General features: G+C 45.6%; 2 protein-coding genes across 7 annotated transcripts in view; one reads left to right on the top strand and one right to left on the bottom strand.

Moving 5' to 3' along the window:
• Positions 1-3,111, bottom strand: part of TRMT44 (tRNA methyltransferase 44 homolog) — a 42,165-nt gene extending 39,054 nt beyond the window's left edge. Inside the window, exon 1 of the mRNA XM_073574558.1 lies at positions 2,621-3,111. Coding sequence (XP_073430659.1) covers positions 2,621-2,921 — 301 coding nt within the window. The 5' untranslated portion in view covers positions 2,922-3,111. The remainder of the gene's footprint in view (positions 1-2,620) is intronic.
• Positions 3,112-3,365: 254 nt separating this feature from the next.
• The window catches only part of ACOX3 (acyl-CoA oxidase 3, pristanoyl), a 126,644-nt gene continuing 106,137 nt past the window's right edge, over positions 3,366-23,872 (top strand). For 2 of the 6 annotated variants that reach the window (XM_073574557.1, XM_073574551.1), the window contains exons 1-3: positions 7,492-7,606; positions 11,629-11,797; positions 12,907-13,140. In XM_073574557.1, the coding sequence (XP_073430658.1) occupies positions 11,651-11,797; positions 12,907-13,140 (381 nt within the window). In that variant the 5' untranslated portion in view covers positions 7,492-7,606; positions 11,629-11,650. Of the gene's footprint in view, positions 3,517-7,491; positions 7,607-11,625; positions 11,798-12,906; positions 13,141-23,872 lie in introns of those variants that run through there. The other 4 variants (XM_073574552.1, XM_073574555.1, XM_073574553.1 and 1 more) reach the window with 4 other exon arrangements.

Genomic DNA, 23,872 nt, shown 5'->3' with positions numbered 1-23,872 from the left:
GAGTAAGAGGTTACTTTTAAAATGGGAAATTTGGCGGCTCAGTGGTTAGCATTGTGCTATATACTGGACAGCACGGCGGCTCAGTGGTTAGCACTGATATATATTAGGCAGCACGGCGGCCCAGTGGTTATTACTGTGCTATATATAGTTCAGTACGGTGGCTCAGTGGTTAGCACTGTGCTATATATAGGGCAGCATAACGGCTTAGTGGTTAGCACTATGCTATATATAGGGCAGCACGGTGGCTCAGTGGTTAGCACTGTGCTATATATAGGGCAGCACGGTGGCTCAGTGGTTAGCACTGTGCTATATATAGGGGAGCACGGCGGCTCAGTGGTTAGCACTGTGCTATATATATATGGTAGCACGGCGACTCAGTGGTTAGCACTGTGCTATATATAGGGCAGCATAACGGCTTAGTGGTTAGCACTATGCCATATATAGGGCGGCACGGTGGCTCAGTGGTTAGCACTGTGCTATATATAGGGCAGCATAACGGCTTAGTGGTTAGCACTGTGCTATATATAGGGCGGCACGGTGGCTCAGTGGTTAGCACTGTGCTATATATAGGGCAGCACGGTGGCTCAGTGGTTAGCACTGTGCTATATATAGGGCAGCACGGCGGCTCAGTGGTTAGCACTTTGCTATATATATATGGTAGCACGGCGACTCAGTGGTTAGCACTGTGCTATAAATATATAGGGCAGCACGGTAGCTCAGTTGTTAGCACTGTGCTATATAAATAGGGCAGCATGGTGGCTCAGTGGTTAGCAATTTGCTATATATATAGGGCAGCATGGCGGCTGAGTGGTTAGCACTACGCTATATATATATATATATATACAGGGCAGCACGGCGGCTCAGTGGTTAGCACTGTGCTATATACAGGGCAGCATGGTCTCAATAGTTAGCACTGTGCTATATATAGGGCAGCACGGCGGCTCAGTGGTTAGTGCTGTGCTATATATAGGGCAGCATGGCGGCTCAGTGGTTAGTACTGCTATATATAGGGCAGCACGGCGGCTCAGTGGTTAGTACTGCTATACACAGGGCAGCACTGCAGCTCAGTGGTTAGCACTGTGCTATATATAGGGCTGCACAGTGGATCAGTGGTTAGCTCTGTAAAATAGGGCAGCATGGTGGCTCAGTAGTTATCACTGTACTATAGGGCAGAACAGTGAGTATATAAGTGAGAAAAATAAATACAATGTGTTTTGAGCAGGGCTGTGGAGTTGGTAAGCTAAAACCTCGGACTCCGACTCCCCAATTTCCATGACACCAACTCCACCAAAATGGGCTCCGACCCCACAGTCCTGGTTTTGAGGTTGACGGGAGGAGTGTAAGTGATGTAAAACAGGACGTCGCCTTTTATAGGGTGCCGACCATTGCTGAAACTTTTGCGCCTTTATTTTAGTTGTCAGTGGGAGTCTCAGCACACAGACACTAAAGAACAAGGCTGTGTTCACACGTTGGGTTTTTTTTTTCGCGGATTTACAAAAAAAATCTTCTTAAAAGAAGCATCCCACTCATTTTAATGCATTTTGCACTTTTTGTGCATGTTGATGCGTTTTTTTCAGCGAAAAATACGCCTCGCTGTAAAAACGCAGCATGCTCATTAATTTTGCGGAAAATTCCGCATTTCTTGCTATCTTCTGTGTGTCTGGGGACGCGCGGAAAAAGAACGCATAAAAAACGCGTGTTTTCTGGGAAGGAGTCCTGTTTTTATGCAGAAATTTCCGGCATACGTGTGCACATAGCCTAAGACTCCAATACTGAGCCAAGAGCTTCATAGAAGGAAAGCGCTGCAAGAAACGCACCTGTGCGCTCAGGTCTGTGTTAGGCCACGTTCACACGCTCAGTATTCGGTCAGTATTTGACAACAGTATTTGTAGCCAAAACCGGGAGAGGAACAATCAGAGGGAAAGTATAATAGAAACCCGTCACCACTTCTGCATTTATCACCCGCTCCTGGTTTTGGCTTACAGATACTGATGTGAAATACTGACCGAATACTGAACGTGGCCTAAACTGTACACCTTTTTACCTTACATTATTTTGGCAATATATTTAAAAGAATATATAATTAGTAAACTTGCAATTTTCACATTGGGGCTTTCTTTTACACTCACATTTCATGTTTTTTTCATGAAGTTTTCAGCAGGCTCCTTATCATCAGAGGCAGGGCGACACTTCTGTAAACCGCTGATAACGCAGGATCCACCAATCACAAGAGGCGATGTCACAGCTCCCCCTCCCTTCCTACCATCACTGGACACGCTCATTTGATGCTTCAAAGATAGGGTGCGAGTCTGATCATTGCGACCAATGCAATTGTGTCAATAAGTGTCTAATGCGTGCGTACAGGCGTTATTGTGAAGGCTGAGAGTGATTGGTGGATCCCGTGTACAGAGGTGTTACAGGTCTGTGATGATAATGAGCCTGCTGAAAAGTCTTCCAGAGAGGACTAGAGTCTAAACAAGCCTCACTTGCTGTAGTGAAAATGATAAGATTTATAACAAATATTGTACAATGGGAAAAATGCTACAAAGGATACAGGAAAGCCCAACTCCTGCTGTCACCCAGGCCCGCGGGGGCGTTCCCTGCAATGCCACGTGATCACCTGTGAGGAGCAGCTCGGTGCCGGCCTCGCCGCTCTTGGGGAAGATGCTCCGCAGTGTGACCGCGCCGTCCTCACAGCCCCGGATCCGGGCCAGCACCTCCTCATCTCCTCCCGGGCACTGCAGCTCTGCCAGCAGCTTCCGCACCGCGGCCTCCTCCTCTTGGCCCCTCTTCACACAGGATCCGCTCAGTCTCTTATTCAGCACCTGCGGTCTCTCCACCCACACCGCCACCGCCGCCCAGAACCCCGAGGGCAGCGCAGAGCCCGGAGCCCGCACACAGATCCTCCCCAGCTCCGGCATCTTACCGCTACCACTTGTGCGCGGCGCCCGGTGATGACGTCACCATCACAGCTGTCAAACTGTCCCCTTCTCAACGCGTGAGACTATTCCCTCTATCTCCCAATGCTATCAGTCTTCATAAAAATGGCGACCAAAGGGATCCGCTGATTTATCCTCTAGATTCAGTGTTTCCATAAATCCGTGAGGCGCATGATGATGACACATCACGGTGCCAGTACTAGCCGCCATATTGCTTACTGGCAGTGCGTGACTAGTATAGGTAATACAGTGATGTCTTATTAATATTCTTAACGGCGGCCATCTTGGTTGTGGGCAAACAGTGAGATTCGGCTTATAAATGACTAAAGTGTTATAGTCAGGATATTACATGCTCGTTCCCACCTTTCCCCAGATTAATGTATGCTGTGTGTACCCCGCACCACACGTCTCCTCGGATTCAAAAATCTTCAATAATACATTTTGCCCATAAGAAAGATGGCGGAAAAGACATCCTCTTCCTATGACTGGAGCTGTGCCTCCTGGGAGTGGGGCCAGTTTCTGGCTGTCAGTTGTGGACTCTGGCTCTGTACAATCTGGGAGGTCGTGGCTGGTAAAGGTGAGCTGTTGAGGGGCTTATTATGGCTGCAAAGGGGCTTTCACCAATGCATTGAGTTCTGTCGTGAGCATCTGTGGTTGTACCACAAGTCTCAGCATGTCACTGGTGCAGAAGAAAACAAGGAAGCAACCAATCGCTGCACAGCTTTCAGTTTATCGACTGATGTTGAAAAATGAAAGCTGGAGCTTGGTTGCTATGGGCGACAAGGCCAGCCTTACCCTCAGACTGGTGTGATGCATGTGGGTCAGTGTCACAGAACATAGTGGGGTAGGGGCTGAGAAATGATTGGAGAGAGCGGGGGACGCCTGATGGCGGATTACAGGAGCAGCCGCAAACGGGATCCAGGGATGGGGGCGAAACGGTGCGCTGCGTATCCTGGTGACACCCAGGGTGCACCAGCGCCCTTCATTGAGGCAATGATCAGCTGCAGCGATTTTACTTGCATTTTTTGCATTCGTTTGAATGGGTGAAAAACTCTGGAAGAATTGACAAGCTGTGGATTTAAAAAAAAAGACGCAGCAGCTCCAAACACCGCCAGAAAAAAAATGCAGCGTGTGAATGATATTTTTGAAATCGCATTCACCTTGCTAGTACTGTAAGACACAGAATTTTATTTTGATGTTTAGAAAAATGTACTGAAAAAACGGCATGTGTGAGCAAGGTGTGATTTAAAAAAAAAAAAAATGTATATGACCTATACAATGGCATGTAAAAGTTTGGGCACCCTTGGTCAAAGTTGCTGTTGTGAACAGTTAAGCAAGTTGAAGATTTAGGCTGCGGATTTTTCCGTGCGGATCCGCAGGGAAAACCGCAGGTAAAGTGATTGGCCAGCAGTTTTCCCCTGCGTTTTGACACCTGGACAATGGAACAGGTGTCAAACCGCAGCGGAATCCGCAGAAAAAAACGCAGCTTTTGCACTGCGGATTTGAAATCCCATTGGCTAACATGGTACTGTACACTGTCTGCGGAACTGCTGCGGATCCGCAGGACCAAATCCACTGCTGATCCACAGCAGAATCCGCAGCGTGTGCACACACCCGAAATGATCTCTAAAAAGCCTAAAATTACAGATGACACATTTCCTTTGTGTTTTAGGCAAAAATATAGTTATATTTTACATTTTAAAAATTGCAAAAAGGAAAATCAGGTGCGCACTGTCTGGATTCTTCGACCATGGGAGAAAGCGGGCACGTGACTACTGGTATGCGATTTGCATACATGCAGTCATGTGGCGACTAAACGTGTATTATTATTATTATTTATTTTTATAGCGCCATTTATTCCATGGTGCCTTACTTGTGAGGAGGGGTATACAGAATACAAACAAATACAGTATTCTTAACTACTCCGCATCAAAGCCGGGACATGTCAGCTGTTTTGAACAGCTGACATGTGGTTGCAATAGGCGCAGGTGGAATCGCGATCCTCCTGCGCCTATTAACTAGTTAAATGCTGCTAACAGCGGCATTTAACCGGCGCCTCCGACCCCCATCACGTGATCGGGGGTCAGCTATTCGTTGGCATAACAACCTGAGGTCTCCTGGAGACCTCTATGGTTGTTGATGAGGCATTGCTCTGAGTGCCAACCGGTGGTCGGCACTTATAGCAATGCAGTCATTCATCTACATATAGGCGATCTGCTCAAGCATGCCAAAATTAAAAAATATATATTTTAAAAAATATGAAAAAAAAATTAAAAAATATAAACGTTTAAATCACCCCCCTTTCGCCTCATTGAAAATAAGACAATTAACAAAAAAAATCCCACATACACATATTAGGTATCGCCGTGTTTAGAATCGCCCGATCTATCAATAATCGCTAAACGGCGTAACGTAATTTCCACAAAAATTTAAAATAACCAATAAATTTCCTTCAACTTCACAATTGTGTCCCACTTGTTGTTGATTCTTCACCAAAAATTTACATTTGGTATCTTTATGTTTGAAGCATGATATGTGGGAAAAGGTTGAAAAGTTCCAGGGGGCCGAATACTTTCGCAAGGCACTGTGTGTGTGTGTGTGTGTGTGTGTATATGTGTAATATATATATATATATATATATATATATATATATATATACAATTTTTTTTTTCTGGTCACTCCTTGGGTTCCTGACTTTCTTTTCCTGTTCTTGTGGTGCCTGCATTACATTGATTGTATTGAAATGGATGATTTTGTCTGTGTAACACAGTAGCAGTTCTCCACAGCAGGAGACCTGAAAGAACCGTGCGATAAACTTTAATACACAAGCAATATGTCCACAGACTGCACAACCTTTACAATCAGACTAAACAACAGTCCTCTGCAAAATCACCCCTGGCCTTCACCCACGGTCAGGAAACATTCAGGAATTGCTGCGGATTGGACGCTGCGTCCTGCCACAGTGTTTAATCTGCAGCGTCCAGATGTTCCAGCATAGTGGAGGGGATTTTATGAAATCCCGTCTCCACTATGCGTGCAGGGACGCGGGTGACACACCCGCGTAATCGGACATGCAGCACGTCTTTTTAGACCGCAGCATGTCGGTTTACCTTGCGGAGACGCTCAGTCTCCACAAGGTAAACCGCCTACTCTATGGCTACGCTGCGGCGATTCCAGATGTGTTCACTGAGCACATCCGGAATCACCGCGCGGCCAGAAGGGGGCGGGGCTTTGGGCAGAGCGGGTTTTCCCCTCTGTCCAAAGCGCAGCAAGAACGGTACGTGGAAACATACCCTTATAGTCCGCTGACAGCTGACACATTGTATTTCTTGCTGGCTCAGTGCACGCATACTTACTGGAAATTTGTAGATTTTTTTTTTTTTTTTTTAGTATGTTGCTGTACCCTGATCTGCGGGGTTTACACAGATGTATCCGGCGCCACCGTCGTAATGGGAAGCATGGTATGTCAGTAGTGTTAAGTTGTGCAGTGTGTATGCGCAGCCATTGTGCAGCGTGTGCGTGCAGCCATTGTGCAGCGTGTGCGCGCAGCCATTGTGCAGCGTGTGCGCCCAGCCATTGTGCAGCGTGTGCGCGCAGCCATTGTGCAGCGTGTGCGCGCAGCCATTGTGCTGCGTGTGCGCGCAGCCATTGTGCAGCGTGTGCGCGCTGCCATTGTGCAGCGTGTGCGCGTTGCCATTGTGCAGCGTGTGCGCGCAGCCATTGTGCAGCGTGTGCGCGCAGCCATTGTGCAGCGTGTGCGCGCAGCCATTGTGCAGCGTGTGCGCGCAGCCATTGTGCAGCGTGTGCGCGCAGCCATTGTGCAGCGTGTGCGCGCAGCCATGAGCGACACACCCTCGGCGAGTTATGCTGATAGCTGATGATGGCTGCCACTCTTGTTAGATTTGCTCAGATACACCCTATATAATTCTCCCAAATTCTGTTTGTTCGAAACTGGCCTTAAAGGGATTGTCTACTTTACACCAATTGATAACTTACCGATTGGTGGTGGTCTGACTGCAGGTACCCACACCGACTGGCAGAACGGCAAATTTTTATCCCAGCCGAGGACATTTGATTCCCATTATCAAGTCTAGCAGCAGCTGAGATGTATTTTTTCATTCTCTATGGGGCAGATGTAAAAAGCCATCAATTTCTAGTTAATTTTTTTTCAAATGAAATGGAAAAATGTCCATTAATCACCTTGTGATCTGTGCCCTATGTTCTTTTGTGAATAAAATACGGCTATAGGCGATTTACAAACCATAGCGGTCTTCTTTTCTCTACATTCTATTCTGCGTCCCAACTTTTTTGGAATCGAGGTTCTAGGTATAGCAAAAAATATACAGTGTGTGTGTGTGTGTGTATATATATATGTCAAAGTGGACGACCCCTCTAAAATCCACCGTGTTACCCTAAACCTGATGTATACATTGCTCCCTGAGTGTCACAGCCCAAGGTACGATAGGACAAGACAGAGAAGGACTTTCATACCTCCGCACTGCAGAGTCCCAAGTCCGGCTATCTTATCGATGCAATCAGGGTCAGCAAATAATACCGTAGTAATGTATTACAGCGCTGCGGGGACATAAGATCCTAGCTGGAGACGTCGCCTCATCCATAATCTGCTGCTCGTAGTCTGCGGGGTCCGGACTCCTCTCCTCTTATTAGTAAGTGTGATGCTACCCGTAGCTAAGGGTTGGAATGGTTTTCGTATGTATAAGAAAAGTGGAAACCCGCGACTTTTTGAGCCTTTGGAGATTTCTTTAAAAAGCTGTCCACTGACATATGGATAGACAAAACATGGACAATCAAAGACCCTCCCAAACCCCTGCAGTAGACTGAATAAGACTCCGTTGACAGACTCTGTTACATCTTAGCAACAGAGAGATGAGAGTCATGCCAGGGATTGATACAGGAAAGATGTATATCTTTGTACCGTGTTGGCCAGTAGATACAGTTGTGGCCAAAAGTATTGACACCCCTGCAATTCTGTCAGATAATACTCAGTTTCTTCCTGAAAATTATTGCAAACACAAATTCTTTGGTATTATTATCTTCATTTAATTTGTCTTAAATGAAAAAACACAAAAGAGAATGAAGCAAAAAGCAAAACATTGATCATTTCACACAAAACTCCAAAAATGGGCCAGACAAAAGTATTGGCACCCTCAGCCTAATACTTGGTTGCACAACCTTTAGCCAAAATAACTGCGACCAACCGCTTCCGGTAACCATCAATGAGTTTCTTACAATGCTCTGCTGGAATTTTAGACCATTCTCCTTTGGCAAACTGCTCCAGGTCCCTGATATTAGAAGGGTGCCTTCTCCAAACTGCCATTTTTAGATCTCTCCACAGGTGTTCTATGGGATTCAGGTCTGGACTCATTGCTGACCATCTTAGAAGTCTCCAGTGCTTTCTCTCAAACCATTTTCTAGTGCTTTTTGAAGTGTGTTTTGGGTCATTGTCCTGCTGGAAGACCCATGACCTCTGAGGGAGACCCAGCTTTCTCACACTGGCCCCTACATTATGCTGCAAAATTTGTTGGTAGTCTTCTGACTTCATAATGCCATGCACACAGTCAAGCAGTCCAGTGCCAGAGGCAGCAAAGCAACACCAAAACATCAGGGAACCTCCGCCATGTTTGACTGTAAGGACCGTGTTCTTTTCTTTGAATGCCTCTTTTTTTTCTCCTGTAAACTCTATGTTGACGCCTTTGCCCAAAAAGCTCTACTTTTGTCTCATCTGACCAGAGAACATTCTTCCAAAACGTTTTAGGCTTTTTCAGGTAAGGCCGGTTTCACATTTGCGTTTAGGGCCGTAGCGTCGGCCTGCTCACGGCTGCCGCTAAGCCCCGCCCCCTGCCGCGCCTCCTCCGGTAGCTCCGCCTCTGGGCGCATGACGCTGCATGCGTCCCCTATTTTTATCACTGAGGACGCAGGCCATGCACAGTATGCGTTTGGCGGCGCCTGCGTCCTTTTGACGGTGTGCCTACCCGTGCCAAACGCAACCTGTTACAATTTGGTTGAGCTCGGCGCACCGTCAAAAGGACACAGGCGCCGCCAAACGCATACTGCGCATGGCCTGCGTCCTCAGTGATAAAGATAGGGGACGCATGCAGCGTCATGCGCCCGGCTGCGGAGCTACCGGAGGAGGCGCGTCAGGGGGCGGGGCTTAGCGGCGGCCATGCGCAGGCCGACGCTGCAGCCCTAAACACAAATGTGAAACCGGCCTAAGTTTTGGCAAACTCCAGCCTGGCTTTTTTATGTCTCGGGGTAAGAAGTGGGGTCTTCCTGGGTCTCCTACCATACAGTCCCTTTTCATTCAGACGCCGACGGATAGTACGGGTTGACACTGTTGTACCCTCGGACTGCAGGGCAGCTTGAACTTGTTTGGATGTTAGTCGAGGTTCTTTATCCAACATCCGCGCAATCTTGCGTTGAAATCTCTTGTCAATTTTTCTTTTCCGTCCACATCTAGGGAGGTTAGCCACAGTGCCATGGGCTTTAAACTTCTTGATGACACTGCGCACGGTAGACACAGGAACATTCAGGTCTTTGGAGATGGACTTGTAGCCTTGAGATTGCTCATGCTTCCTCACTATTTGGTTTCTCAAGTCCTCAGACAGTTCTTTGGTCTTCTTTCTTTTCTCCATGCTCAATGTGGTACACACAAGGACACAGGACAGAGGTTGAGTCAACTTTAATCCATGTCAACTGGCTGCAAGTGTGATTTAGTTATTGCCAACACCTGTTAGGTGCCAGAGGTAAGTTACAGGTGCTGTTAATTACACAAATTAGAGAAGCATCACATGATTTTTCGAACAGTGCCAATACTTTTGTCCACCCTCTTTTTTATGTTTGGTGTGGAATTATATCCAATTTGGCTTTAGGGCAATTTTTTTTGTGTTTTTTCATTTAAGACAAATTAAATGAAGATAATAATAACAAAGAATTTGTGTTTGCAATAATTTTCAGGAAGAAACTGAGTATTATCTGACAGAATTGCAGGGGTGTCAATACTTTTGGCCTCAACTGTAGAAGAATATTCAGAATTGAGAGTTCTCAGTGGTTGATACCTTTTAATGGCTAACTGAAAAGATGGTAACACACTGCAAGCTTTCGAGACTACTCGGGTCTCTTCATGAGGCATTGACTAATACAAAATCTGAAGAATCGCATATTTATACACAACATGACACAGGAATAATGCAATAGATATGACAAGTGACAGGAAGCGGAACTATCATTATGGGAGAGGGCTAAACAGTTGTGTCCATAAATATCAGAACAGTTCTTAGATAAGGAGTGTGAAAGTTTTACTGTCCTGTGATTGAGTTCTGGTCCATGGTTGTGACGCCCCCACAAGGTCTGAGGAGCACATTCCTTAGTAGATGTAAAAAGACATAACTCTATGCGACACATTCATTCCTGCACTGAGTGTGTCAAAGGTTTTCATGAGTTTTAGACTCCTAAATGTTGTGACTTCTTAAATCACATGTAAGTTGCCTCATTAGAGAAGAAAGACTTGAACTCTAGCATCATCCATTGGAAGTAACATTCAATATCGACCCTTTAATGAGCCTTGCCACATAACTTGAGATCAAAGCCAAACCAGAATTTCAGTTTGCAGTCACATGTTTGGGGGTTGTTGCCTCTGATCAGCGCAAAGCTTGAGATCTGATTTGGCTGTATGAGAGGCTTCTAGGATGGAAGGGGAAACGTCTGTCTTTAGAACTTTTTAAGAAAGATTTGAATCCGAGTACAAGAGGTAACGTTTCTCCTGTGGAGAGTGACATGTCTGACATGCCAGCGTAAGGAGGCTTATAGGCCATGCAATGCGCCTGTAATGTAAGAGAGAAATTGGAACTTGTATTATTACTGATCACTGCACTGTGCAATGTCACTGCGGCCAGCTGGAGACCTGAGATTTCTTGGGGGTGTTCCCATTTTCTAAAATGATGATGTGCCATCACTCTATGGTCAATGTAGTCTGACTTCTTGATCCCCGGTGATCCTGAGAAAATGGAAATTCAGCAGTAATTTAGCCTTGTACCCCCTTCACTCTTATTTCCCTGCCCAGTGGTGTTCATGCAGGGTACACAGCAAACAGGACGCAGCATATAATCTCACTACTGATTGGGTCTTTGGGGTCGGCCCCCAACAATCTGCTGGTCGGATACCAGCTGGAACGAGTGATTAGGTGACCCCCTCTTCTGGAGATAGATGAGGGTCCCATCTCTGGGACCCAAGCGCCTCAAACATTTATGGCATATATGATGTAGTGGGGTGAGACAGGTCTCTTGTGAGACTACCCCTTAAACTGCATGGTCATAATGGATCATGTGAATGTACCCAAAGGTGGCTGAGAATTTTCGGTCATCTTCACATTATACCCAGATACTGTTTTTTAGGTGTGACCAGAGACTGAGATGAATATGGGCGTTAAAGCTATTTTTTTAGATTTATGTCTCCATGATTGAGGCAGGTAGTCATTATTGTGGCTCCGAAATAAATATGAGCCGGACACAGACAGAATTTCTGATATTCTAACATCTGATTACAGATTAAGGGAGTTTTACTGCATTGTTAGCCGTCCTCTGGATTGGGGCACGGCCGGTGACAACAGACGCGTTTGCTCAGCTTTTCTTTCGTATTCCTCCATGGTATGATATATGGTTTTATCCAGCAGATTGAGTACGATCACTGCCAAGATGACTGATGCCAAAGAGGCCGCATCCCAGGGTGAACTGCTGCCCGACTTACCCAATGGACCACTTACTGAATACCGCAGGAAGGCTTCCTTCTGCTGGAAGGACATGGCAATATTTCTGGATGACGAAGACATCGTAGCTTTTAAGGTACGAGTGCTATGTACAAAAGCAGCGGCCTCCGAGCTGTGAGGCTTCAGAGATACCGGCTGAGGAACCTTGTAAATGAATGTGTAGTCAAGCTGGCTCCTGGCCAGAAATGGTTCGTCAGGTCAAGGATGAGCCTGTATGTCTGCACCGGGTACACGAAAGAGGACCCTGCAGCAGGATATTCCACTCCTCGCTAAAGGCACGAATCTAAAGCACCTTCAATGCTTATTACACTTTGATAATAAAATTTCATTGGGGAATTCTTGAGACATCGACTCTTGACGTTTTATTCTCAAGTGCATCAGGGCAGGCGCCTCATTCCCCAGCTCTGTAATTCACCGGCAGCCTCTGATCGTTGATCGACAGGTCACCCTTCCCTCGGTGACCTGTCTTCTCTGTGCAGGCACCGTCATTGCCCAGGTTTGTTTCATCAGAAGAGGCAGCGCCTGTGTAGTGAGCTCCTGTTGACGTTGGGAGATCAATGTACCGGCTCCCGCGACGTCATTGGCAGCAATGATGGCGCCTTTCAATCAACAACCGGTGGTGAGGAGCGAAGTACCTGCCCCGATGCAATTGAGAATAAAACTTTAGGAGTAGATTTCTCAAAAAAGCCCCAGAGAAATTCTACAAGCAAGGAATAAATGGAATAAAAATCTTAGAGGCTTTACACTCATTTTACTTAGGGGTTAAATGTCCTGATGACAGGTCCTGTTTTTTTCAAGCTGTAAAAAATCATAAAATTGAATTATTCGATTTCTATCTTGTTATTTGACTTCATCCCGTTTTATTGGGTCTTGCTTATATAAAGGGGATATTCCCATCTTATAAAGTGATGTCATATTGGTTGTATGGGCCTTTTCCTTGTCATCAGTGAATGGTCTCATCTGTGGGATCCGCACAACCGTGAAAAAAGAGAAGCTGCAGCAGTTTTTAGCGCTGCGCCTCCTTCAGCGCACAGTGACGCCTACTACCTGGCGTTGCGACCTGTTCTGGTGAATGGAGCTGGTTGTAGTTTACCCATACTCAAAGGTCCAGTGGTAGATATATAAGGAATTTATGACCGCCTTTTCATTTTATTAATTTTTTATTTAATTTTTATTCTGCTTCAGAAAAAGATCTTCACCACACTTGAGAATGATCCGCTGTTCTACCGCCAACCCGGGGAAGATCTGCCCCTGGAAAAGTACAGAGAGCGGACGTTTCTACGGTGCAAGAAGATATTTGAATACGACTTCCTGACTTTTGACGCGACCATGGAAAAGCCTCAGAAGCTACTAATCCTTATTAACTGCCTGGGCATGTATGACTGGTCTCTGGCTGCTAAATATTTCCTGAACACACAGGTGAGTCCAAAGGCTCCTCCACTAAATGCAAAGAGGTAAGGAAAGGTTATGGACAATGTAAAGCCAACGTACACACTTTGACATTTTTCACTTCCTGGTGATAACCTGGCCATTTATTGTCTCCCAATCCCCCAATATCATGGCTCCTCTGCTTCATTAAGTTCTGTTTCCATTTTTGAACTAGTCACAAAAGTAGTTACTCGGCTCCTCATCTCTTCTCTTCCTACTACCTGCACCACTGACCCTATTCTCGCTCATCTCCTTCATACCTTCTCCTCTGCTGTCACCATCCACCTAACTAAAATATTTACCCTCTCTCATTCATCTATTTTCTTTCTGTCCTTCTTCAAACACCACTATTGAAAGGAAAAAAAAGCATCCGTCAACCAGAACTGTTCCACTAACTTCAGACCTGTCTCTAATATTTCCATTATCTCTACACTCCTGGGACTCTTGGTCCACTCCTGTCTAATCCAAAATTAGGGAGTATGCTGGTTTCAGCCAGGTATTGCTTGACCATCTTTAAAAACTTTTCCCTCCTTGTCAAAAATACCCGGTCATCAGGGCCTGGCCGCTGGGAGGGTGCATTAATTTGGCCCAGGCCTTTGACAGTGTACCCCTTCCTCTGCTGTATCTGGTGTGTGTCTCCTTCGCCTCTCCTGCTTGGTTGGGCAAGGAAGCTTGCTCCCTGCCGCTAGCGTTGTCTAATGGGAATTTTTTCAACATATTTCCACAATGACCTTCTGGTATAGCACCATTTTTGTATTTTTTGGCCAAGATTGGTATAACGTGAGGGTCACAGGAATGGCAACGGTACATAAAGTCTGCCATATGTGCCAAGCTCCCTACAGCCAACACTTCCCTGTCTGCACCATAATGATGACTCTCCAGCTTCTCCCTTTCTTCCTCCTCATTCCACCTTCTCAGCCCATTCACGAGCCAAAGCTTGTGTGGGTACTAGCCTCTGTTGCGCTTGCAACCAGCTCCTGTTCCTCCTCCTCCACCTTCTCATTGTTACTCAGTCCACTCTGAGCAGATGAGATGAGGCTGGACTCGGTAGTGTCTCCCTGTTGGTTGGTGTCTTCCTCCATCCTCACCTGGTCTGCATGCAAAGCTTCATATTTAATTGTCAGCATCGACTGTTTGAGTAGGCACAGAAGCATAGTTTGATGCGCTGATTATATCGTTATCACCACTCACTATCTTTGTGGAATCCTCAATGCTTTGGAGAACCGCACACATGTCAGACAACCACGATCACTCTTCAGTTGTTATGTGCGAAGGCTTACCAGAATACCGACGGCATGTTGCAGCTGGTATTCAACAACTGACCTCTGCTGCTCTCAAAGCCTTGCCAGCATGTGCAGTTTGAAGTTTCAGTGCTTGGTGACATTGCATACCAGTCGGTGAGATGGCACTTGCATGCGCTCTTGCAGCAGTGCCAGAGCGCCGGCAGCTGTAGCCGACTTGTGAAAACGGGTACTGATGCAGAGTACCTTGACCAGAAGCTCTGGAAACTGAGTAGGTTTTCAGAAACTGCTGAACTACCAAGATGAGCACATCGACCAAGCATGGTTAGGTGTGTGAACTTGCCAAGCTCCACAACTGCCACCAGGTTACGGCTATTATCACAAACGACAATGCCTGCTTGTAGGTTCAGCGGAGTGAACCACAGATCTGTCTGGTCTGTTATTCCTTTCAATATTTTTCACAGTGTACTGTTTGTCTTCTAGAAAAATTAGCTTCAGCAGAGCCTGTTTTCGCTTTGCTGAGGCAGTTCTGCAGAGCTTCCAGCTGATGTGGACAACGTGCTCTGAGATACCACATCGGAGATGGAGGATGAGGAGGAGAAGGAAGGGCTGCAGGAAATGATTTAGGGAGGTAGAGCAAACCCTGGTAGAAGTAGGACCAGCAATCCTCGGCATCGGTAGCACATGTGCCGTGCCAGGGTGGGACTCTGCCCGGGCCTCCACAATGTTCATGCAGTGTGACGTCAGGGAAGTGTAGCCTTCATGGCCTGGCCAGTAGCGCTGTCCATGTGTCTGTTATTAAGTGGACAATCCCATTAACCGCGTTGGTAAGGTCATGGGTGATGTTCCTGGACACATGCTGGTACAAGTTGCAGACGTCACACCAGGAGAAATAGTGGCGGCTGTGGACCGAGTACCGAGGGACAGCTGCCGCCTTAAGTCGGGCGAAATCCTGCTAAACAGGTACCAGCATGGAAATGTGCCTATTCAGCGTTTGGACCTGTTGGTTGGTGGCGTTTCTCTTTAGTTCCAAGGCCTGGAGTAGGCTCAGCTGACTGCTGGGCTGGGACAAAGATTTGAAAGTAACTGATGATGGTGCCTCAGAATGTGTAATGACAGGTGCAGGGCAGTCTCATCATCATCTATCCCCTTAGGAAAATTTGCCGTTCCCCACCGTCATCATCTTGAGGCTGTGGCTACTCTAAGTTTTGTACATCACTAAACAGCATGTCCTCCTGTTCCTCTTGGAACATGCAGGGTGAGAGACCACAATCAAGTTATGATGAGGTAAAAAGCTCCTCGGAGTGTCCTAGTGTGGGATTACAGGTCTCCTGGGACTCAACATGGTAGGAGGAAGGAGAATCAGGGTGAGGATTAAGTGATCCAGAATTTGGGTGGTGAGACTCAACCATGTGGAAGACTGGGTGGTACTGGCAATATTTGCTATCCAACCAACTACCTGTTTGCACTGGTGTGACTTCAGAAGTGGCGTCCCGTGCCTCCCTGCAAAGTGGAACAGGAATCTTGTTGTGGATGTGTGTGTTGCTTGTGCTCCAGTCAGGGCTGTGGAGTCGGTAAGCCAAACCTGCGACTCCGACTCCTCAATTTCCCTTCCACCGACTCCCACATATATTGCTTATATTTAAGTGAAAAATTTATTGTAGTACAATGTGAACATCAGACTTTTAATCATTTCTATGATACAATAATCAAGATATTTAGATAGAACATAATATATATTTATTGGAATACAACTTTAGAACACAAAAAACTGTAATAAATTGTATATATGTAATACACTATGTAATATCGATTTTATATATATATATATATATATATATATATATATATCACTATATAATAAACTATGCAAGTGGCAAAAAAACAGTTTTCAACAAAAACATACTAAATAACATTTGTGCAGTCTATGAATTTGTTCTAGGAAATAGAATTGCCTCCATCAGATCCTCCTTCATAGATGACCTCACATCTGACCTAATAATTTTAAGGCTAGAGAACAACCTCTCTACACTAACTTGGGTTGGAGGCAAAGCCGTAACCACATGGGCAGCATCTCTAACAATTTCCGGGTATAAAGGAATTGCCTCATGCACAGTCAGTTTTGATGAATGGTTGAATTTTTCTATTTCTTTGAGAGCAAGTGAAACATTTTGCTGAAATATGGTCAATCTGTTTGCTATAGGAGACGGAGTGAAATCTTTTTCCTTGCGGCAACGCTTTGGTTGCTCCATGTCATCCAAATACTTGTCAAAGTCAAACTCCTCATCTGATGAGGATGAAGATATGGCAGCAGTAGCACTGTCAGGACCCAAGTCCTCTTGCGCCTGGCAGTCCTCCTGTAGGCCACTCATCCTAACTGCTACCTCAGTCAGAGCTTCTTTTCCTTTAGTAAGCTGTTGATCATCAAGCAATATACGATGACTTGGGTCCACATAAACAGCTGCCAGAAAAATTTTATTTTCCAATAGCTGTGTGTCTCTCCGTTTCATTGAAGCAGAAATGCCATCTGCGATTAAATCTCCTCTTTGGGACAGGCAAAATAGCAAGTTCTTCCACTCCCTTATGAAAATGCCAGGAGTTAAATCCTCAGCTTGTAATTTTTTAGTCACGGTAAAAAGGTGATTAAGCAATTCCTTCAATTCAGCGACCTGTGTCCATTGACCTTCATTTAGGGTTACCTGAGGGTTCGCCATATCTATAAGAAATGGTTTTAGCCAGGATCAAAATTAGGGGGGGCAGAACCTCATACTGTTCCGCAGAATCTCATAGTGCACACCTCAGCTGCTGCAGAACCTTATACTGCACACCCCTACACTTGAAAATAAAGCCTGCACCTTAAGATGTGGTGAATGTAGTCTATTTATTCCAACTATCAATTGATGTTGATGTGTTACTGAAGACGAGCAATGCCTGTCCTGGGCGTCCTTTTGGGCAGCTATGAGGTGTACCTGACTGGTGCTAAAAAAAAAAAGAGTGTTCGTCTGTGTGCTACCCGGCTTTCATTCTTTTTGGTACAGATAAGATATGGACAGACAGATATGGATAAATGGATATATAGATAGAGCACATTTCTAATCTGCTTTTGCTATTGAAAACATTATCTATGAGCTCAAAAACCTTTCAGGTGATGCGGTTTTTTAAAAAGCTGATCTGCTTTTGCAGCTTAAAAAACGTATCTCAAAAAACACAGGAAAAACGCTGTGTGTGAATGTAGCCTTAGATCAGGAATAGAACAGCCATTTATAGGGCATTTCATAACTTTCCCAAATTCCTATGAAAAAAATATTCAGCACATTCTGCATTGAACTACTGTACCCAATTTATTATATATTTTAGGAGTCGGACCATTTTATTCCGACTCCACCAAAATGAGCTCCGACTCCGACTCCACAGCCCTGGCTCCAGTGACGGGCAGAGTTGCACCTGCCCCACGTCCTCAGCGTCTGGGTTCACCATCATCAGCACTTCCCCATCCCGTATTTATTTTCCATTATGCACGCCTTATGCATTTTCTAATTGCTAGGTCTCTGGAAAACAAGTTTGTTTGATTTATTAAAACTAAATTTTTTTAATAAAAAAGAACTAAAATTTGGTCACCTGTTACAGGCCAAGCGGTTTAAAAAAAAAAAATAGGTGACCTGCAGCAGCTGTATATTTAGCAATGGACTACAAAGCCCTAAGCCCTGCCTAGAGGCTGTATTCAGCCACTCTCCTTGCTCCAGCAGTGGTCCCTAGGCTAAATGCAGAATGTATCGCATAGAAACAGTAAAGCACAAGGTTAGCCCTAAGAAGGACTTTTAGTAAGATGGCTCAGCAAAGTATCACCACTAGAGGACTCTGATTCCTAAAACTGTGGACACATAGGCCTAGATAACTGCTCTTTCCCGCCAATAAGAAATGTCCCTGAGCAGTGCAATGGCATCGGTGAGTCGAGCGTGTCAGTGCCAGACCTTTAACCCCTTCCCGACCTGTGACACAGCGTATGCGTCATGAAAGTCGGTGCCAATCCGACCTATGACGCATACCCTGTGTCATGAATTCAAAGCCCCCCTGCGGGTCGGGTGACCGGGGTCAATGAAAGGTCACCTGACCCGCAGATACAGGGGGCTTTGTAATTCACCACAGGGGGCGTGGCTTCGCCCCCACGTGGCTACGATCGCTCTGATTGGCTGTTAAAAGTGAAACAGCCAATCAGAGCGATAGTAATATTTCATCAATGAAAATTGATGAAATATTACAATCCAGCCATGGCCGATGCTGCAGTAGCATCGGACATGGCTGGAGACACCGATTCGACCCCCCCCACCGGCGATCGCCCCCCCGCAACTGAATGACAGCGGCGATCTGCCGCCGCTGTCATCATCTGCCCTCCCTCCCATTCCCTCCGCTCCCCGCCAGCTTCCGATAACCCCCTCACCCACTCTCACCGCCCCCGGCACCTTCTAAGTTCCCCCGTCGCTCCCGGTGTCCGGCGGGTCCGGTTCATGGGCGCCGCCATATTTTGAAAATGGCGGGCGCATGCGCAGTGCGCCCGCCCGAATCTGCCGGCTGCAGATTCCATTATTTCATTTTGATCACTCTCACAGTGATCAAAATGAAATAAAAAGTAAATGAACCCCCCGATTATCACCCCCATAGGTAGGCATAACCAATAAAATAAAGAAAATATTTTTATTTTTTTTTTCCATTAGGGTTAGGGTTAGAAAGAGGGTTAGGGTTAGAAAGAGGGTTAGGGTTAGAAAGAGGGTTAGGGTTGGAAAGAGGGTTAGGGTTGGAAAGAGGGTTAGGGTTGGAAAGAGGGTTAGGGTTGGAAAGAGGGTTAGGGTTAGGGTTGGAAAGAGGGTTAGGGTTGGAATTAGGGTTAGGGTTGGAATTAGGGTTCGGGTTAGAATTAGGGTTAGGCTTGTGGTTAGTGTTATGGTTAGTGTTGGGGTGAGGGGTGTGTTGGGGTTAGGTTTATGGTTAGGGTTGGGATTAGGGTTAGGGATGTGTTGGGGTTAGGGTTGTAGTTAGGGGTGTGTTGGGGTTAGGGTTGGAGTTAGAATTGAGGGGTTTCCACTGTTTAGGCACATCAGGGGGTCTCCAAACGCGACATGGTGCAACCATTGATTCCAGCCAATTTTGCGTTCAAAAAGTCAACGGTGATCCCTCCCTTCCAAGCCCCGACGTGTGCCCAAACAGTGGTTTACCCCCACATATGGGGTGTCAGCGTACTCAGGAAAAATTGCACAACAACTTTTGGGGACTAATTTCTCCTATTACCCTTGGGAAAATAAAAAAAATTGGGGGCTAAAAAATTATTTTTGTGGAAAAAAAATGTTTTTTTCATTTTCACGTCTCTGCATTATAAACTTCTGTGAAGCACTTGGGGGTTGAAAGTGCTCACCATACATCTACATAAGTTCCTTGGAAGGTCTAGTTTCCAAAATGGGGTCACTTGTGGGGGGTTTCCACTGTTTAGGCACATCAGGGGCTCTGCAAACGTAATGACGACCGCAGACTATTCCATCAAAGTCTGCATTTCAAAACGTCACTGCTTCCATTCCGAGCCCTGACGTGTGCCCAAACAATGGTCCCTCCCCACATATTGGGTACCAGCGTACTCAGGACAAACTGGACAACAGCTTTTGGGGTCCAATTTATCCTGCTACCCTTGTGAAGAAAAAAATTGCGGGCTAAAAAAATCATTTTTTGAGGAAAAAAAAAGATTTTTTATTTTCACGGTTCTGCGTTATAAACTTCTGTGAAGCACTTGGGGGTTCAAAGTGCTGCTCACCACACATCTAGATAAATTCCTTGGGTGGTCTAGTTTCCAAAATGGGGTCACTTGTGGGGGGTTTCCACTGTTTAGGCACATCAGAGGCTCTGCAAACGTAACATGATGCCCGCAGACCATTCAATCAAGTCGGTATTTCAAAACGTCACTACTTCCCTTCCAAGCCCTGACGTGTGCCCAAACAGTGGTCCCTCCCCACATATGGGGTATCAGCGTACTCAGGACAAACTGGACAACAACTTTTGGGGTCCAATTTCTCCTGTTACCCTTGTGAAAATAAAAAATTGCGAACTAAAAATTCCTTTTTTGAGGAAAAAAAGATTTTTTATTTTCATGGCTCTGCGTTACAATCTTCTGTGAAGCACTTCGGGGTTCAAGGTGCTCACCACACATCTAGGCAAGTTCCTTATGGGGTCTAGTTTCCAAAATGGGGTCACTTGTGGGGGGTTTCCACAGTTTAGGTACATCAAGGGCTCTGCAAATGTAACATGATGCCCGCAGACCATTCCATCAAAGTCTGCATACCAAAACGTCACTACTTCCCTTTCGAGCCCTGACGTGTGCCCATACAGTGGTCATCCCCCACATATGGGGTATCAGCGTACTCAGGACAAACTGGACAACAACTTTTGGGGTCCAATTTATCCTGTTACCCTTGTGAAAAAAAAAATTGCGTGCTAAAAATCATTTTTTTTGAGGGGAAAAAAATGATTTTTTATTTTCATGGCTCTGCGTTATAAACTTCTGTGAAGCACTTGGGGGTTCAAGGTGCTCACCACACATCTAGATAAGTTCCTTGGGGGGTCTAGTTTCCAAAATGGGGTCACTTGTGGGGGGTTTCTACTGTTTAGGCACACAGGGGCTCAGCAAATGTAACATGACACCCGCAGACCATTCCATCAAAGTCAGCATTTCAAAATGTCACTACCTCCCTGCTGAGCCCTGACGTGTGCCCAAACAGTGGTTCCCCCCCACATATGGGGTACCAGCGTACTCAGGATAAACTGGACAACAACTTTTGGGGTCCAATTTATCCTAGTACCCTTGTGAAAATAAAAAATTGCCAACTAAAAAAAATTTTTTTTAGGAAAAAAAAGATTTTTTATTTTCACTGCTCTGCATTATAAACTTCTGTGAATCACCTGGGGGTTCAAAGTGCTCACTATGCATCTAGATAAGTTCCTTAGGGGGTCTAGTTTCCAAAATGGGGTCATTTGTGGGGGAGCTCCAAAGTTTAGGCACACTGGGGCTCTCCAAACACGACATGGTGTCCGCTAACGATTGGAGCTAATTTTCATTTCAAAAAGTCAAATGGCGCTCATTCCCTTCTGCGCCCTGCCGTGCACCCAAACAGTGCCCCCCCCCACATATGGGGTACCAGCGTACTCAGGACAATCTGGACAACAACTTTTGTGGTCCAATTTCTCCTGTTACCCTTGTGAAAATAAAAAATAGCGTGCTAAAAAATGATTTTTGAGGAAAAAAAAATGATTTTTTATTTTCACTGCTCTATGTTATAAACTTTTGTGAAGCACTTGGGGGTTCAAAGTGCTCACTACACATCTAGATAAGTTCCTTAAGGGGTCTAGTTTCCAAAATGGTATCACTTGTGGGGGAGCTCCAATGTTTAGGCACACAGGGGCTCTCCAAACGCGACATGGTGTCCGATAACGATTGGAGCTAATTTTCCATTCAAAAAGTCAAATGGCGCTCCTTCCCTTCCGGGCCCTGCCGTGCACCCAAACAGTGGTTTATGACCACATATGAGGTATCTGTGCACTCAGGAGAAATTGCCCAACAAATTTTAGGATCCATTTTATCCTGTTACCCATGTGAAAATGAAAAAACTGAGGCCAAATATAATTTTTGTGAAAAAAAAGTACTTTTTTTTTTTTTTACAGATCAATTTGAGAAGCACCTGGGGGTTCAAAGTGATCACTATGCATCTAGATAAGTTCCTTGGGGTCTAGTTTCCAAAATGGGGTCACTTGTGGGGGAGCTCCAGTGTTTAGGCACGCAGCGACTCTCCAAACACGACATGGCAAGCGCTAAATATTCCAGCATATTTTCCATTCAAAAAGTCAAATGGCGCTCCTTCCCTTCTGAGCCCTGCCGTGCGCCCAAACAGTGGTTTATGACCACATATGAGGTATCGGTGTACTCAGGGGAAATTGCCCAACAAATTTTAGGATCCATTTTATCCTGTTGCCCATGTGAAAATGAAAAAATTGATGCTGAAAGAAAATTTGTGTTGGAAAAATTAAAATGTCCATTTTTTCCTTTCACATTGCTTTAGCTGCTGTGAAGCACCTAAAGGGTTAATAATCTTCTTGAATATGGTTTTGAGTAGCTTGAGGGGTTCAGTTTTTAGAATGGTGTCACTTTTGGGTATTTTCTGCCATATAGACCCCTCAAAGTGACTTCAAATGTGAGGTGGTCCCTAAAAAAAAATGGTTTTGCAAATTTTGTTGTAAAAATGAGAAATCACTGGTCAACTTTTAACCCTTATAACTTCCAAACAAAAAAATATTTTGCTTCCAAAATTGTGCCGATGTAAAGTAGACATGTGGGAAATGTTATTTAGTAACTATTTTGTGTCACATAACTCTCTAGTTTAACAGAATAAAAATTCAAAATTTGAAAATTGCAAAATTTTCAAAATTTTCACCAAATTTCTGATTTTTTCACAAATAAACACAAAAATTTACCACTAACATGGAGCCCAATATGTCACGAAAAAACAATCTCAGAATCGCTAGGATGCGTTGAAGCGTTCCAGAGTTATTACCTCATAAAGGGACACTGGTCAGAATTGCAAAAAATGGCCAGGTCATTAAGGTCAAAATAGGCTGGGTCATGAAGGGGTTAATAACCTCTGAGCTCATGCGGCCAGCCAATCACAGTAATGCCACTACCAAGATGGCTGCGGTGTTAGGGTACTGTCACACTTAGCGATGCACCAGCGATCCCGACTAGCGATATGACGCGGTCAGGATCGCTGGTGAATCGCTAGGTGGTCGCTAGTGAGCTGCCACACAGGCAGATCTCACCAGCGACATCGCTGGGGACGGGGGTCGCTACTTACCTGTCAGACGCGGCGATCCTGTGTCCTCCCGCCCGGCTCAACGCGTCGCTCGTCGTCACAGCAGGAAGCGCCGCAGGAAGTGGCCAACGAGGAATGGTCCAGGAGCTTCTCGCGCGATCAGCGATAACCAGCGGGGGAGCCGGTCGGAGGTAAGTATCACATGCAGCGATATCGCTAGTAATATCGCTGTAACGTCACAAAATCGGTGACTTTGCAGCGATATTGCTAGCGATATCGCAGTGTGTAACGGGGGCTTTACAGTGATTGGCAGGCAATCCCTGCATGGTTATAGGCTGGGTAACAGGCACCAAACATGCAAGGCTGGGATTCGAGAATTCAGTCCAAACACCAGCCAATGCTCGGCGCGTGCCGAGCAGCCACGTACTCGAGTATCACCCATCACTTTCGCTCATCACTGCTGTCTATCCCATGTGCTCCCTACTTAATGTTCCCACATCCGCCATGCACTGAATATTCAGATTCTGGCAGGTGACTGACTCTTACAGCTTTACTTGAATTCTCTTATTTATGACCATACGCCACAAGCATTTTTTTACCTTTTTTGTGTCCCCCCTATTTCTTCACAGATTGTAAGCTTAT

Source organism: Dendrobates tinctorius, unplaced genomic scaffold (genome assembly GCF_039654945.1).
Source record: "Dendrobates tinctorius isolate UK_male_01 unplaced genomic scaffold, ASM3965494v1 ptg000039l, whole genome shotgun sequence".
NCBI lineage: Eukaryota > Metazoa > Chordata > Amphibia > Anura > Dendrobatidae > Dendrobates > Dendrobates tinctorius.
The sequence above is the reverse complement of the archived record's forward strand: the minus strand, read 5'-3'. Positions and strand labels throughout refer to the sequence as shown.